The 16,306-nt window shown below is 42.2% G+C and overlaps 1 protein-coding gene across 3 annotated transcripts; it reads right to left on the reverse strand.

The window, feature by feature from the left end:
- Positions 1-464: 464 nt before the first annotated feature.
- Positions 465-16,042, reverse strand: LOC115203808 (E3 ubiquitin-protein ligase RNF165). 3 transcript variants are annotated; one of them, XM_029768824.1, is made up of 9 exons: positions 15,799-16,041; positions 12,383-14,552; positions 6,587-6,884; positions 6,180-6,305; positions 5,338-5,470; positions 4,935-5,039; positions 4,619-4,714; positions 4,143-4,246; positions 465-3,927 (listed from the first exon to the last, which is right to left on the reverse strand). In XM_029768824.1, exons 2-9 carry the CDS (start codon positions 12,429-12,431, stop codon positions 3,810-3,812), a joined length of 1,029 nt encoding a protein of 342 aa, XP_029624684.1. In that variant the 5' UTR covers positions 12,432-14,552; positions 15,799-16,041; the 3' UTR covers positions 465-3,809. The 3 variants fall into 3 exon arrangements, with proteins under 3 accessions (XP_029624684.1, XP_029624683.1, XP_029624682.1); XM_029768823.1 differs by lacking the exon at positions 12,383-14,552 and having other exon boundaries at positions 4,619-4,711; positions 15,799-16,042; XM_029768822.1 differs by lacking the exon at positions 12,383-14,552.
- Between the last annotated feature and the right edge of the window lie 264 nt (positions 16,043-16,306).

Consider the following 16,306-nt stretch of genomic DNA (forward strand, 5'->3'; position numbering starts at 1 on the left):
AAACATTTAGAGGCATGGCTAGCTGGCCTTCTAGGGACACAAGTTAGCCTCTACTCACGCACACCCATACGCACACCTTCCATTTTATCCAATTTATTACAAAAAGAGCACATACAAAAAGGATAATATACAAGCCTTGAAATAAAATTGAAATTAAAAAAAAAAAAAAAACAGTTTGGGTTTAGCGATGCAACTTTTAAAATCATTATTAGTAGTAATAAATAAAGTACAAAATTCCACCAAATGTGAATCTAACATTTTACACAATACGCTCATCCAGTTCTTCATCAACACACTCATCATTAATGAGCTATTGCTTTAATATTAATGATAAATAGTTCTACTCTCCGATAAAATATCCTATATTGAAAAGCATTGCGCTGTCACAGCTAAAACAGCAGATATCTCATACAAAGGTGGCGGTTGCCCTTTCACTGGCACTTTTTGGGATATTTTCTCTTTCCTTCAGTTTTTGTTTGTCAGATGCAAGCAGCAGCAAAATTAATTATTTGTATTATTCTTAGTGTAATCTGCAAATATTTTCACCATATACTTATATACCATCGAGAATATATATATATATCCAAACCTGAGAAAAACATGCATTTTTAGTTAGTTTGTGCTTTAAGAGATTCTCTGTTCTTGTTTTCCCTTGAGAGAGGATTGTGAAGGGAAACATTGGATGGGCTCTGAGTGACGGGAGGGATGGACGGTCATGAAAAAATAAAAAGGGAAAGGAAAGTGAAAGATGGGAATAATTAGTGTAGCGTCGATGAACACAGTGAAACGTGCCTCTTTCTACAAAGGTTTCGGTAAAATATTTCATCATTTTTTAAATAAAACAAAGTAGTTATTTTAAAGGAATGATCAGATTAGGTACGATTTAGAGTTTAACTAAAAAAAAAGGAGAAAAACTGGTTATGTCCAAATACTCCTAAATAGCTGCTTTCATTTCTCACATAAGGTAACCACAGATCTATTTGGTTAGTGAAAGCATTAATATGCCAACCACGCCACCTGATGATTCCACACTTCACTTATGGGGGCTGACATATTTATTTCACCTTGCAGGTTGGTCAGTGGTGACCTTAAAGAGAGAAAGGAGGGAATGAGGGAGGAAGGACAACATTATACACTATTTGGACATGGATTTGGGGTAAATGAGTGCAGGAGTGAGTGTGGTTTAAATCATAAGGTAATATCTCTTGACACTAGAAGCGAGGCACTTGTTGGACTCAAAACTACATGTTTTTCTGGAAAAGAGGTAAGGAGAAATATCCCATGACAAAGACGAGAAGGAACATGCTTTGTTACAGACAGAATGGGTAGAAGGATGAGACGCAGAGAGCTGGAAATGACAAGAGTATATAATAATGATGATAATACATCTATGTTCGTAAACTGTTATGCCAGTGAGAGGGTTCCCATGTTAAAACTAAGAGTGCAAAATGAGAAACAGGAAAACAATTAAACTAAAAACCATTTCACTTCATTGCAGTTTGTCCACTACGTCACAGCATAGGGGATAAGGGAAAATTGCATTGAATGGAATGTAACCAAGATATCCACAGCACCACATGAGAAGAGCAGGCCAGACAGCTCAGCTCGGGACAGTAAACATAGCATAGCCGGCTCGGGGAGAGATCAAACAGCAGGGCTTTTTTTGTTTAATTTCTTCAGGAAAAATACAACTGCATGCGGAGCATTCCCAATTAAAACAACGCAAAAATGAGGTAAATCATTTTTTGTTATTTCTAAATAAATTGATTAAATTGCAACAAAACAAACTATATAAAATTAAATATGTACCCATGATATCTACAGTTAGTAATAAATTATGATTGTTAAATACTTAAGGCATCTCAACTGACAACACCCTGTGTAAACTATCAAAACATCCCATACAAAACTCCACTAAAGGAGGAGGCAGTATCAACACTGGCAGTGCACAGGACAGTTAGGGTCTGTCCCAATCCTTCACAACTAAGTCCACAGGGCAATTCGATTTTTCCTAATGCTTCAATACTGAGTCCACAATGCATATGACAGCTAGGTTTTTAAGGATTGGCACTGCTATGTAGTGTTTATGCACATTGACTTAGACGTCACAGGGCAACAGATCAAAAGGAAAAAACATAAAACATTTAAATCCTTCATTTTTTTTTACAATAAGTGTTCTATGACCCTTATTTTGCCCCCCCCCCCTCCGTCCGTCCGTGTGCACTGTGGATACTGCCCCCATCACACAACATTCTACATTGTTGTTCTAGCAATACAGCATAGAAACCAGCATAGCAACAACGAGGGGAGATCTGTCACACAAAAACACAAGTTCAACAACTAAGCTCCTCACTCGGTCCAAAACATTGCGCGTTTATATACCTAAATATACAGAAACCAACGCAAATGCAATACCAAAGAAAGAGGTTGTTGCTATATCTATCATCACATGTGCTTGTTCTTTAGGCAATAAGGTAAACGTCACAATAGGATTCCATTTTGTTTGCCACCTAAAAAGGGGCAGGATGAACACGCGCTACAGGTCAGGGACAGCCACTGACATGGTGCTCAGTTCTTTGTTAGTGTTGAGAAAGATAGTCACAGCTCAGATTAACTAAGTCATGCACAGACAACCCCCTCCCCTCCCCTGCCCTTATCATTTTTTTTGTACGCTAACACAACAGCCCAAGCCAACATTGAAACATGCATTTCACTACACTGCTCAGCCATAACGCCTGCGCCAGGAGGGGATGGCACGGAGTCGCTGTTTCCAGGGCAGCTAACCCTCCTGCATACCCAGAATGCCCCACACCTCACCCAGTCATTGCAGTGCATGATGGGGGATTGGGTCTTACTACATTTCTTTTTTGCATTTTTTAAAGTCCTTATTTGGCTTTGTATTCTACAAGCACTCCAATCAAACCACCGTTAATCTAACTTCTATGTTCCCCTTTAACCCTTGACACACTTGAACCCTCACTTTTAAGTTTGTCACGCATGATCACGCATTGGTTAAATACACACTGAAACCCACACACTGGGGCAGAACACACACATTAACCCGTGCCGCAGAAGGTCAAGCGATACCGTAACTCATTTGGTGAAACACTCACTAACCTGTGTATTTACTCAAACACACGCCAACCCATGCATTGGGGCAGGCCGACATGGCAGCGGTGAAATAGTCGTATAATGTCCCAACACTGATGACAGCATCAGTCCCAAGCAAATGTACAACTACTGTATTGCTGTGTCTGATACTGCTACTGTACTACCACAAATGATCTGTAGGCAAACATGGCGACAGGGCTTTTACGTGATCGATTTAGATTCCTGTTGTGGCAGAATAAGCAAGGTGTGTGTGTGTGTGTGTGTGTGTGTGTGTGTGGCCGGCTGGCAAGTGGGGTAGTGTGTTTTTCACTCAGTACATTAATGTCATGGCTTTAAGAACATGCTACAAAGACACAGGAAACAGGACAGACACCTGCCTCCCCTACCTACAACAACACGACGGCAACAACACCCCACCTCCAGCAAGCAACTAGTAAACCCTGTGTGTGTGTGTCTTTTTGCCCGGGGATGTGCTTTTATTGAGAAAGAGAAAGAGAGAGAGAGACTCCATTCTCTCGTGCAGTAAGTAATCCTGGATTGGCTCAGTAAAGCGTGAGTCAGAGGGTGATGTCACATGACGTCTGGAGACATTTGGCAAGCACCCGTGTGAGGAGGGACCAGGGCCGGGGTGGATGGGAACAGGATACACACCAGGGTGATTGACAGCAGCCAGGCCGTCAGGCTTCACCCCCGGGCCATCAGCTGTCAGGATGGAGCTGCGTCTCGATGTCCACGCGGCAGATTGGACACTTTCTGCTGGTCGCCAGCCACTGGTCCACACAGCCCTGGTGGAAGAGGTGCATGCAGGGTAACCGCCTGGACGGGCGAGCGGGAGAAAAGGAGAAGGTAAATCAATTCACATATATTGAAAGAAAGAAATATACGGTATACACATCACACTGGTTCAGGATATTTGATATGCTCCCAAAGGTTATTGATTAACGAGACGCAGAAACGGACACAACAAATCACCTTTGGGAGCATATCAGTTGCAGCCTACTCATTATTCGGAGGGTCCTGACCGTCATTACCTGACATCCTCTGCGTCCTCCAGCATCGACAGGCAGATGGTACATTTCTCATCCACGTCAGTCTCCTCGTCTTTCTCACCAATCTTCATATCCAGAGGCTTCCTCTGTGGACCAATCGAATGACATATCCAGACTATAATCAAATGGGGTCATCAGTGCTCAAGAGTTTTTAAAAAGAGAACAAAGGCTTCAGAAGTAAGCAACATTGCTTTTTTTTTAAATTATTATTATTTTTTTTTAAAGACTTTGATTGTATACAGCACCATAATCATACCACACAGAATGCTAACCTGTGCTTGTGTATCTATGATTAGTTTGTGTAGTTGAGGTGATTTGGAATCATGCTTTAGTGGCGAGGTAGGCCTGTCTGAGACTTGTAAAGCCCACAGACCTTGAGGATGTCTTCTAGGTCTAAGACATTTGCAATACAGCTCCACTAATGTGTCTATTTGTAGCTGAAAGGGCTGCCTCCTCACCTTCTTGTATTTGTGCGGGAAGGTGAATCTCTCTATGGTGGTCTGAACCGCTCCTCTACTGACACTTCCCAGCCTGTCTTCAAGCTGCAACAGCTCCTAGGGCACAGGAGAACAAGGCTTTAGACAGAACTTCACTAGGCATTTGCAATTTCAAGTGCACTGGTAACGGGATATAGAACGGATAAGGCATTGCCGTTAAAGCTAAATTGTTAAAAACATGTATAGTACACATGTATAACACTAGTAACAACAGATGTAGAATACAGCTATAGGTAAAACAGAATATGGTAGGATACATCTAGAGATGGACGTTTACCTCATAGCTCTCTCGTACAGCCGAAGCTTGGCGTGAGGGGTTGAGGCTCTGTAGAGCCAGCAGGTGGAGCTGGGGGTATGGATAGTTTCTGATCTCGTGCACAACCTGTCGAAAAACACACAAAACACTTTATTCACAGAACATCGTAAGATATGACCAAACATACAGCACGGGACAGAAGTCAAGCAAAAACCTAAACCTAATAGAATGGCAAGACAGACGCCAAACAAAAGATGTTAACAGAGACAGACAGACAAACCACCAACATAGACCCCAAAACAGGCAGCACACAGTCTGAAAAAAAGCTAAAGCAGAGATCTACAAAGACACTAAACAATAAACATAGACATTAAAAAAAAAAACAAAGCAGAGACAGACCAAAACAGCCAAGTCATTGATGTACCACTTGAGCAGAAGTCGTGTTCCTGGGAAAGTGGTGCATTCTGGGGGATGCCGCCAGGTAATGCTGATAGTGCTGTGGAAGCTGCTGGAGCTGGTACTGATGATGAGAGAGGCCAGCATCCACACTGAGGTCCCTACGAACAGAGGCACAGTGAGCGACCTAGATTAACATCAACACAGAATATGAAGGCGTTTACAGACAGGCTGCAATAAATAGCAATTATACCGCAAGAACATCGGCCTACTGTTTGTAGAGACCAGGTCTCGGTTGTTGTCAGCTCGAATGTTGTCATTAAAACACTGTTTGATTGGTTGACAAGATTAACTCTGCTCATTGGTCAACCATGCACAGCGGCCGCTCAAGACTTCAGCTAATTTCATATTTTGGCACCTCGAACTCCGGGCTAGAGGCGCAGCTCATGGGAGCAAATCAAACTTTACTGGTCACGTACACAGTTTAGCATGTGTTATAGCAGGTGTAGCGAAATGCTCATGTTACTAGCTCCTTACAATGCAGTAAAATGTCAAACACTTAAAATGTAAAGTGGAAGGAAATACAAAACAAATAAATCAAGGAAATCAAGAACGGCAGGACAGTTGAGCTATGATCAGTTTAGCATTTACCTCCCAAATGGTTAAGGTTAGGATTTTTGATGGGTATGCTAATAATAGATCTGTTCTTATGAGTAACTTGTACCCAACGCCATAAACACTCCCAAGGTGCTCCCTACAGGCAGGTGGAGAGACACCTAAATCAACAAACACACTAATGCCAGACAGACGCGGCGGAACAATGACTTAACGTCTCCACGGTTCCCGGTTTCATTTCAAACAGTGACTCACCAGTCTGTGCCCTCGGCCAGGTAGCGGGGCTGCTGGCTGATTGGCTGGGGGACGTGGAGGGGAGGGGAGTAGTCATACCCCGAGCGGAGCCTGTGAGGGTTCAGAGGAACTCGCTCCTGTGTTCGTCTGCATGGAGGAGGCATTTACATCCATTAACATTTGGTAATTGGAGGGGCTGTAGTGCTCTAATGACTGTTTGTGTGTTTGTGAGAGAGAGAGAGAGAGAGAGAGAGAGAGAGAGAGAGAGAGAGAGAGAGAGAGAGAGAGAGAGAGAGAGAGAGAGAGAGAGAGAGAGAAAGGAGCGATAAAAGTATCAAAGTGTGTGTCTTAATGAGCATTCAAGAGTGTGTTTTAACTGTGCATGTCAAAGTGTCTAGGAGAGTGAGCTTAAAAAAGTGTGGTCATACCGGGAGTGTGGGAGGATCCTGCGGTGCTGCGCCTCTAGAAGCTGCTGCTGGATGAGGTATTGCTGGTGTAAGGCCTGAGGTAGAAACGGAGGCCCCTGGACATCCTGGAACTGAGGGGGGGCCGGCAGGGCCGGAGGTTGGTGGGGGGCTGGGGACAGGTGAGGGGCCAGGCCAGTCTGGGGGGGCTGGCTGGCATGACCCAGGGGGAACTCTGCTGAGATGGGAGCCTGGGGGGCCGCCAGGTTAAAATGTCGGCAGGAGGTAGCATGGCTGTGCTGATGCCTGGTGAAGTGTGCTCCTGCAGGAGACAAGCACACCCAATCAGGATTCAGAGGAAGTAGGCCCCAACCAATCAAGACAAAACCGAAAAGACACTCAGCCAATCAGACGCTAGAGAATCACACCCACCCGGAGAATAGACAGACAGAGTGATCAACCAAGACAAGAGAACACTCACCCAATCAGAGAAGACGCCAGAGAGAGTAGAAAGATTGAGTGATCACACCAATCAGACAGACAGTGAACAGCCAAACAGATAGATGGAGTCAGTCACACTCAATTAAACATCACACAGAACTACACAGACATTTTTACATTACATTTTAGTCATTAAGCAGATGCTATTATCCAGAGCGACTTACATAAGCAATTATAGTTAAGTGCATTACTCAAGTCACATCAAAACAGATCTTTCACCTAATCGGCTCGGGGGATTTGAACCAGAGACATTTCAGTTACTGTCCCAATGCTCTTAACCGCTAGGTTACCTGCCGGCCACAGACCGATCTAATGATAGCACAATCACACAAATCATTCTCATACAGAAACCAAAACCACGCACACAGAGTTTAAACCAACAGTCAGGACACAATCGTAAAAACACACTCAGAAACAGACTGACAACCCCCCCCCCCCCCAAGTACACACGAGATCACTCACACACAGTCATACAGATCAATCATACACAGAGAGAAAACAGAAAGTGACCTCACCCAGGAAGAAAACACAAAACAGGTGAAAGAGCAGATGAAGAACAGACAAAGTGGAGCGACCTCTAACCTCCAGAGAGAGCCAAACTATCCTGCTCATATCCTGCCGTTCTACAGAGTCAGCTGGGAGTGAAGGGTTTCATTGGGCACCGACCGACTGGCCTTTGGTTTGATTTGGACTTCATGCATGTCTCTGATAATATCAGCTAAGTTTGATTTCAAGGTTTGATGTGGACTTTTGCTTTAAGTAGGTTTGTATAAAAGTTATAAATAAGTACCCTGGGTTTAATTGGACCTTGAATGAACATAGATTTTCATATGGTACGGAGTTCCAGTGTATGAGAATGTTTAACGTGATGCGGCGGTACATATTTTCAACATGCTACTTATTCACAAGGAATACAGCCACGGTCTACCTGCCTCTCCAGCTGTGAGATGTAACTGCAGTATTACCATTAGACCTCTGAGCACTAGGCCTATAGGCCTCTCTCATTCTGGAGCTTGGCATTATGGGATCCACCAGCCGCTTGGGGTGCGACTCAATAGTCTAAATTGGGGTCCTCTCCTTGTCTCATTTTCTTAAAATCTTCGCTGATCTGGAAAGACAGGGCAGGTGAACACAACATGGCAGACAGACATGCCAAAATTGCTTTCACTTGTCCAGGTCCCGGTTTCCCGATGGAAAGTTTTTTTTAAATGGTGCATCTTTCCTACAACGGCCGAAGACGTAACATGCGTTTCCCAAAACACCACGAAGAAAGAAAGGTGGCTAAGTGCGTTGTTGGAGGGTGTTTCTATACTGATAAGATGGAAAGAAAGGAAGCGCTGCTCTCGGATCAGCCTTCTCCATTCAAATAATAGCTTAACATTAGACGGATCAGCTCCCAGAGAGATATTACCACCTACGGCTGCATATATTGAGGTGGCTTATTCTAATGCTTACCCAATAAAAATTCACAAAATCACCGATTTGGCACATCATTGCCCGCATTTTAGGCTACACATCATGAAAAATATTGAGACAAATTACAGAAAGTAGCATATAAGTAGCAAAATAGAACACAATTGAACATTAAATGTATTTCAATATGATTGAATAAATAGGCTTATAGCCTACTGTTTATTTTAATGCAGTCATTTTGGTTTTCATTTGATGCATCTTTTAATATGTCGCTCGTTTGTATCAATTGAAAAGACATTGTCAACTTTACTCTGAAGTTATCGGCTGTCAGGGACGGATAAACAAAGTGATTCTATGTTTAGCGGACATCTGTGTATGAAGTCAAGGCGGGAGGGCAAAAAAGCATTTAAAACGCACTTAGCGCTCTACAAGTGGTCTGAGGCAGGCGTTAGATTACGAGCGTTTAAGTGCAAAGTTAATAACAATGGTTTTGAGAAACAGCTCGGAGATTGAACGATGCTCCAACGAAGGTTCTAATGATGATCTTAAGATGCTTTTGGGAAACCATCCTTCACACAGATCTGAAAGAGAACTGGGCTAGAAGGACACAAGAGGAAGCCAATACAGACAATTAGACTATTGAGGTGCAGACCTGTAGCTAATCCTACACGTCCATCTGAGGCAAACTGCTGCTGATATATTCCCCATGTATCACCCCCGGGTTAATGCCGCCTCTCGGTCTGTCTCTCTGTCCCTCAAAGGAGGAGTTGTTGAAGCGCTGGCCAACCTGCTGAATCAGCACACTGCTGGGTCGCAGCCAATCAATATCCATTACACCCAGAAGGGAGGTGTGGTGAGGAGGGGGAGGCAGCTGCTCCTTCAGCCCCCGTTACAGCCCCCCCAGCTGTCTGAGCCCTCATATAAAAAGCACAGACCCACCGACTAACTATGAATGGACAGGCTCCATGTAGGGACATCTTTAGTGCCGTCCTAGTTTATTCAGCAGGTTATTCCTTACAAAACAAGAACAAAAAAAGGCAACATTTTTTTTTTACCGTACTCCATAGAAGGGTCCTTCGGAGGAAGGATAGTTGACATATAGGTGACATTTGTTCAACGTTTATATGCCTGTATATTATGTTGAATAATGTAGTGAAAAAAATTGCCAAATGAAACATTTTATATTTTCAATATTCATGATATTTTACAATATTCATAAATGAACGTAAGAAAATTGTGATTGAAATCAAAATACTACTTATATTACAGAGCAAGCGGAAAAGCTTCATATGACATCAATTCTTGCTTTGTAGCATCTACCGGATGAAACACTATGGAGTCTTAAAGGAGGCCAGAGGAAGGCCAAAATGTCAAATATTCCAGCTTCAATTAATTATTTGTCAATTAAGCTTTAATATACAAAATGTCAAATATATGTCAATAATCCTTCCTCCAAAGAACCCTTCTATGGAATACATTGTGAAAATCCCCAGTCATGTTTTTTTGTTATAGTTTCGTGAGGAATCACCCAAGCTGTGTGCTTTGACTATTATTGTGATAATAAAACGACACTACTGAACTCCATATATGATAAATGGCTCATAAAACAGCTATGCAACTTTGTTCTAATTTGATGCAGAGACAAGAGGGTTTAATCATTATCTTTACTGTTCAGAGGGGAATTTCAAGTAGCACTGCCTCTGTAATGATTATGATAAGCAGAGGTGTACTTAATACTTTTAGCTGATAGTTGAATCACATTGTGTAACCAATTCAAGTGACAAATGTATTTATCTGATACAGTGGTTGGACTATTTAAATTACAACCCGAAAGGTTACTTCAGATCAACTCAAAATTGTATAATCCCCCCACCCCCTTCTACATCATAGCCTACGTAATTCAAAGCAGTTTGAATGTTCTAGTCACAAACCAAGATGACATATTCTGCTTGGTTGTTCTTTTGCTACAGTATATATTGCCCTGAGACACAGGAAACCCAGTGAACCTCAGCCATAAGAGGAGAAATTGTGTTGGCTGGAGTAGAGCCGAGAAGAAAAAAAATGTTGGCTTCTGGCTTTGGTGGAACAGAGGATGCCATTTCAAAGCATTTTCACTCCGTTCTGACGGAATGCTTTACATTTGTTATTTTACAATATTCATAAATGGAAGAAAATTGGGATTGAAATAAAAATGATACTTATATTACAGACCTCAATAACTAATGGTTAAACTGACCCCAGTAACAAAGGAGAAACATGATCATAGTTTGTTTTTAGATTTGGATATAACAATATCTCAGGGTGGATGTGTCCTATGATGACAGGGTTGTCCACAGTATTTTTTAAACAAGGTGGTGCTGCTGAGAAGGGGGGGGGCATTGCCCCCCTTTGGACTCAAGAGATTGTTTCATTTTTGAACACCTGTCACAAGGTGTGCGAGCACCCCTCTTACATTCCTTGGAGAGAACCCTTGATTCTAATCATAAATGGACCATGAAATAGCCTACTAAATACACCTTATTTGGCACGCATTGCACCACTGACACAGCCTGAGCAGCATACAGCCTCTATAGCCTATTATTGACTGTCTGTCTGCTCATACCTCTGTGCTGAGCTCGGGCTGCAAATCTCCTGACTGGTGCATATCTGTGCTCAGACCCTCCAGAGCTGCACGCACACACCCAGCCCCTCCCTCATGGTGCGGCTGCGGCATAGCTCCCCCTCTTGACTGACAAGCCTGTAGCCCTGCCCACCCATGAATGCAGCAGTCTGACGTCCAACCCGGCTGTCCCTGCAGCTTTATAATCACTGCTACTACCCCCCCCCCCCAACATAATCCCCATCTACACTACACACACCATTCCCTCGGCAGCATAAGCATCCCATTACTTTACAACGCACATATAGAGGGGTGAAGAGGTGTGTAGGCTAATCAGTGCAGTATCTATCAACCAATCATGAAGGATTTAGTACCTAGGTCTATCTGATGTAATGGCATGTAATGTTCCCAAGTGCAGGGTTTAGTAGGAAATTGGAAACTGGTTTGAGGGGGTAGCTAAGAAACACCTTATGTTTTACATATGAATAACCCAAAGTACCAAAAGATTCATAACTCATTATGGATGTAGGTGTGCGGTGCATACTAAAGTATAGTAAGATAAGGTGCTCATATCAATCCTAGTGATTTGTGCATTATTTCATCTCATGATTGCATGGAACACTACAGTGGGGTTGAATCATTTATGTAACTGACTGCCGAATATGACCTTGACCTTGTAAGTGTTTGAAGAACAAGGCGGTGACAATAACCTTTACCTGTGTGCGCAAGGTAGGAAGGCTATGAACCTTAGTCAGATATCTTAGGTTTTTTGGTACAAGAAACTGTCATAGAAAGCCTCTTTTCCCAAAAACATGAGATAACCATTAAACGAGGGCAGTTCACTATGCACGAAAAGTGCTCTGCACTATCATTGCAGACTTATTTAATTGGTCATGTGTAGACGAAATTTAACACAATTTAGCCTACATTTCTATCAACAAATGGGCAAATAGGCATAACAAAAGCGACCTGTTTTATCTTTTCCTTGTACAAATATTGGGCCATTTTCAAGTTGCACTTAAATCGGATCCAACTTCGTCTGTGTATAATAGTGATACAACCACATAGAAGTCTGCTTAAGACATTATCCAAAAGGTAAAACAAGGCCACTCAGAGATTTTATGCTTTTGTCACAGATTTATACCGACTTAGGGTTGATGCAATGTCTTTTACTGCAAAGTGTATTGAGCGGTTTTTTACTGCAAAGTGTATTGAGCTGTTCAAATGCATTTTAAACACAGTATCATTCATTGTATAAAGTTGTTTTGCTAATTGAGTTCAGTTTGATGCTGATTGATCTAGCTCACCTGAACAGCTAGGTGTCATTCCATATTGAAGCAAGAGAGAATTATGCATCTAAGTGTATATGTCAAGGTAAAGACTTCACTTGTTCCTTGCGCTGTAGTGTTGTCAAAGTAAAAGTTTCACTTGCTAGTTTTGAGATACAGGCAAGTCTATCTATTTGCTAGTTTATATAGCAAATATAACAATTGAAATGCCTTATGTTGACCAACTCGGTCTGTACAGCTATTGAATGGCTGGTGCCACTTGTGTCAAAACTCTTTTCAAGAACACCAAAGTTAACAGAACCGGCGTAACCTCCATAGCATTTAAATCAGTGTTTTATGTTGCGTGTCATGTAGAGGAACTTCAAGGTGTGTATTCAGCCTCATAACAAAACTCAAAATCTCCCGTCCTGGTCAGTTTCTGAAAGACACCAATTCAAGATTCATTATTTTGCAAAAGAGTCAACGCCAAATTCATCAGTTGCGTGCGGCATATATGGTGCATATATACGGAATAACACTTTTGTAACCAGATTACAACGATCTTTAAAAAAACAAACCGAGACTGGCAAAAAAGGATGGAAGGAAGAAACAGATTTTGCTCACTATTACTACTACAGTAAACAACCAATGTGTTACAGCTGACAAGAGTCAAATACAGATGGAATGTGTATTGATTGGAGGAGGGGGGGTGGGGTGTGACTATGGTTCCAACATTAATCCCTGCCTCCCATGTCTCAGTTAAAATGGTTTTTCCCAGTAGGACCAAGTGATTTGACTGTCCCTAATCCTATGATTGGGAGTGGGGAGAGAGCAGCACCTTGAAGTGCCTCCACAAGAGAGAGATGAGAGCACAGAGAGAGAGGGGGGGGGGGGGGACTGCCTTAGTGATGGCACGGTGGTGGGGACACACACACATGGAAATCAGCAAAAAGCACACTGAAGGTTAGGAAAAATACTACAAGTCTTTATTGGAAAATATTAGTATGTGTGGCACTGTGTGATAATAGTAATAATAATATAACTACATGCAAATAAAGACCAAAGGCAAGGCTCGACCATGCTCTGTAGGGTTAACAGAACAGAAGCAGCATCCAATGAGTAGATGTGTATGCTACAGCACATTTCAGTACAGCAGGGACATCTCTACACCAAGATTACATTGGAATCTGCTGTTCAATGTGAAAACATAAAAGCAATAAAAAATGATCATGCATTAGGTTCTAATACAAGAACATAAGGTAGAGAAACCACAACCAAAGAATAAAAGACATTTTGATTCTAAAAGGAGTTCTACAGCAGTGCAGGATATACACATCCCTGTAAAATGGATAGCATTCTGTGGAGGTGTTGAGACTGGGGAGTTTAGCATGACTGTGGATCACAAAAGGGATATTAAAAAGCAAGTCAAGTTAAGTCTCGCCGATTCGCTGTGACGAACTAAATGGGTTCATTCAATTAGAAGAGACAAAGGCTCGTACACACGTATAGGATTATGGCTGGCCGTTTAGCCACTAGAACAGGTGCATGGACCATCAAAGGTGGCAATTTAGGATTGTTTGGGAAAAAGGCATGCAAAATAGAATGCAGATTTATTGCAGCCAGTTGTCCAATTGGTTAATTGTGATTAGGATGATAGCATTTGGAAGGGGGAATGAATGTGATTTGTTTCAAACAGGCTATCAGGTCCAACTGACAAACGCAAGGTGGTACAATGCACCTTAGATTCAAGAGGGATGACTGGAGACAGCTATCCACAAGTTCGATCAAGCCTGGCTATAATCTAATCAAGGGGCCAAAATGTATCCACTTTACAGAAATTTACAGCAGAATGTAGTCTATCCACACTGAATGGGAGAATCACAATGACATTTTGTAGTAATAGGTCTAAGGCTACAATGGGTTATTTACTAAAGAGCAACATGACAGTTTAAATAAAGACAAACTGTTTTCTAGAGAAGGTGTTATTCTTTAGTCTGTTACACAGAAGGATACGGTATGAGTGGGAGAACTCGGGTTTTAATGCCAATGTCGTCTTCAGATGGAAAGAGGAAATGAGGAAGGGGTTCACAATACAGCTAGATGCAGAGAACAGGCAGAGGCTACAGCAGACAGCAGCAGATGATCGTTAGCTACACAATGGAAGGGGACAAAGGTCTGAGAAATGCGGAATGTAGCGCCAGCCTCGATACTATGGAACAGGAAAAAAGAACACAAATAAAAGCACAATGAAATCATTGGTGCTAATGCATATCTTTTAAAATGCACGTTCATATTATTATTATTACATAATTAGTATAGCCTTTTACTGCATATCGATGATGTTACTTCTTTTGGTCGATTTGGCTAGTATGGTGTTTGTAATCGAGCGAAACAAAAGGCAATCAGTTGTGCTCATGTTTTTTCCTGGAATCTATAACGTTAGCTTGATAGCTCAAAACTAGACATGGGGTTTGGTTTCGGGTTTGAGAGAAAAGAAGAAAAAAAACAATTTACAAAGCTGCGGGATAGCGTTTCTGACCGTACTATAGTTCACTAAGACCGCAGTGCATTTTAAAACACCTAACGTCAGCTAAGCAGCTCAGATTGATTGGATGTGGCAGTCGTTTTCGGGAGTTAATTGCGTAATGAAAAATGTATATAAATGAGTGATTTATTAAGCCGACTTAAAGTACAGCGTCTGGCCAATAACATGAAGCTACCTACACCAAATAGTTCGATGAAGTCAACTAACCCCCACACAGCACACACACTAACACTATATTGTCACTCGCCAAAACCAATACGTGCGGGTAAACAATTGATGTCACTGATGTGATGTTCGCTAACCAGCTGCTCGAGCAGAGTAAATACAACAGCCAGTTCATGTGTTAGTCGACGGTGTAAAACATACATTTACCGTTAGAGGCCAAATTGGATAGAAACGACTCCGCTAGCTATATCCAACTGTACTGTTAGTTAGAAAATAACTATTCTACTGATGGTCTCCGCGCGTCTATCAGCCTAATAGTAAGGCAGGCTCGGCCAGGGTGGCCCGTACCAGATCAACTAGCGGTGTCGGCTGGCTAGCTACCATTTTGCTTAGTTAGTTAGCTTGATAGGATAACGTTTGGCTTTGACAATAAGAATGGCAAGCTAGAAAAAGGATTGCAAACATTGCGCATTCGTTATAGTTCCATCAGGTACACAAGTTGATTATTTCGTTTGACATTGTTCGATTAGTTACAACCTTTAACGTTACTGCAAACCCAGATTTTATTCGCTCGAGCGAAGCTGAGCTAGCAGGCTGGCTAGCTAAGCAGCTAACGTTAGCTGGCTGGCTAGCATTATTAGCTTGGCCTCTGGCACTGCAGATGGCAGCTAGCTTTAATATTTACATCATACAGGAACGAGAAAATACCTAAAAAAAAATTGATATAATAAATACATAACTTTACCTCTATTTCTTACAGAGCCAAACACGGGAAGAACCAAATATCCGACATGTACTAACACCATCCTGGGTCCTTTGTTGTATCGCTAGCCTGTGAGACAGATGGTCCATGGAAATGGTCCCTTCCAATCCTTGCACATTCAAACGGACAGGCTGCTCAGCTGCCTGGCATACAAAGACAGAACGAACCAATCAATGAACACCTCTCTTAGTAAGCCTCTTCCTGTGGCACACGGGACAGCCAATCAAATCAGCGACTTGCGTTTTGTGAATTACAAAGAGGTGGGGATGTCCGTCTTCTGGACATCTACTCAAGTCTATCACGCTCAGAACAATCCAGTGTTGCATATCATTGCATTTCTTTCATACCAACACACTATACTGCTAAAAATGTACACATTGTGTCATGTTCCGAAATGTACTCCAGGACATTTTTGTTGAAGGCCTATTATTTGAAAGAAGGATATTGTCATGCCATGGTGTCCTGGCTAGACTCTCCAGTCTGCAGTGTC

The sequence above is a fragment of the Salmo trutta genome, chromosome 12 (genome assembly GCF_901001165.1).
Source record: "Salmo trutta chromosome 12, fSalTru1.1, whole genome shotgun sequence".
NCBI lineage: Eukaryota > Metazoa > Chordata > Actinopteri > Salmoniformes > Salmonidae > Salmo > Salmo trutta.

What these genes read in the sequence shown, in the direction of transcription:
- LOC115203808 (XM_029768822.1), bottom strand. Translation starts at nt 15,859, where the DNA reads ATGGTGTTAGTACATGTCGGATATTTGGTTCTTCCCGTGTTTGGCTCT. An exon ending in TGGCTCTGTAAGAAATAGAG is followed by an intron (nt 6,885 to 15,798) that starts GTAAAGTTATGT and finishes TGTCTCCTGCAG; the next exon opens with GAGCACACTTCACCAGGCAT. An exon ending in TCCCGCACAAATACAAGAAG is followed by an intron (nt 4,247 to 4,618) that starts GTGAGGAGGCAG and finishes ATTGGTCCACAG; the next exon opens with AGGAAGCCTCTGGATATGAA.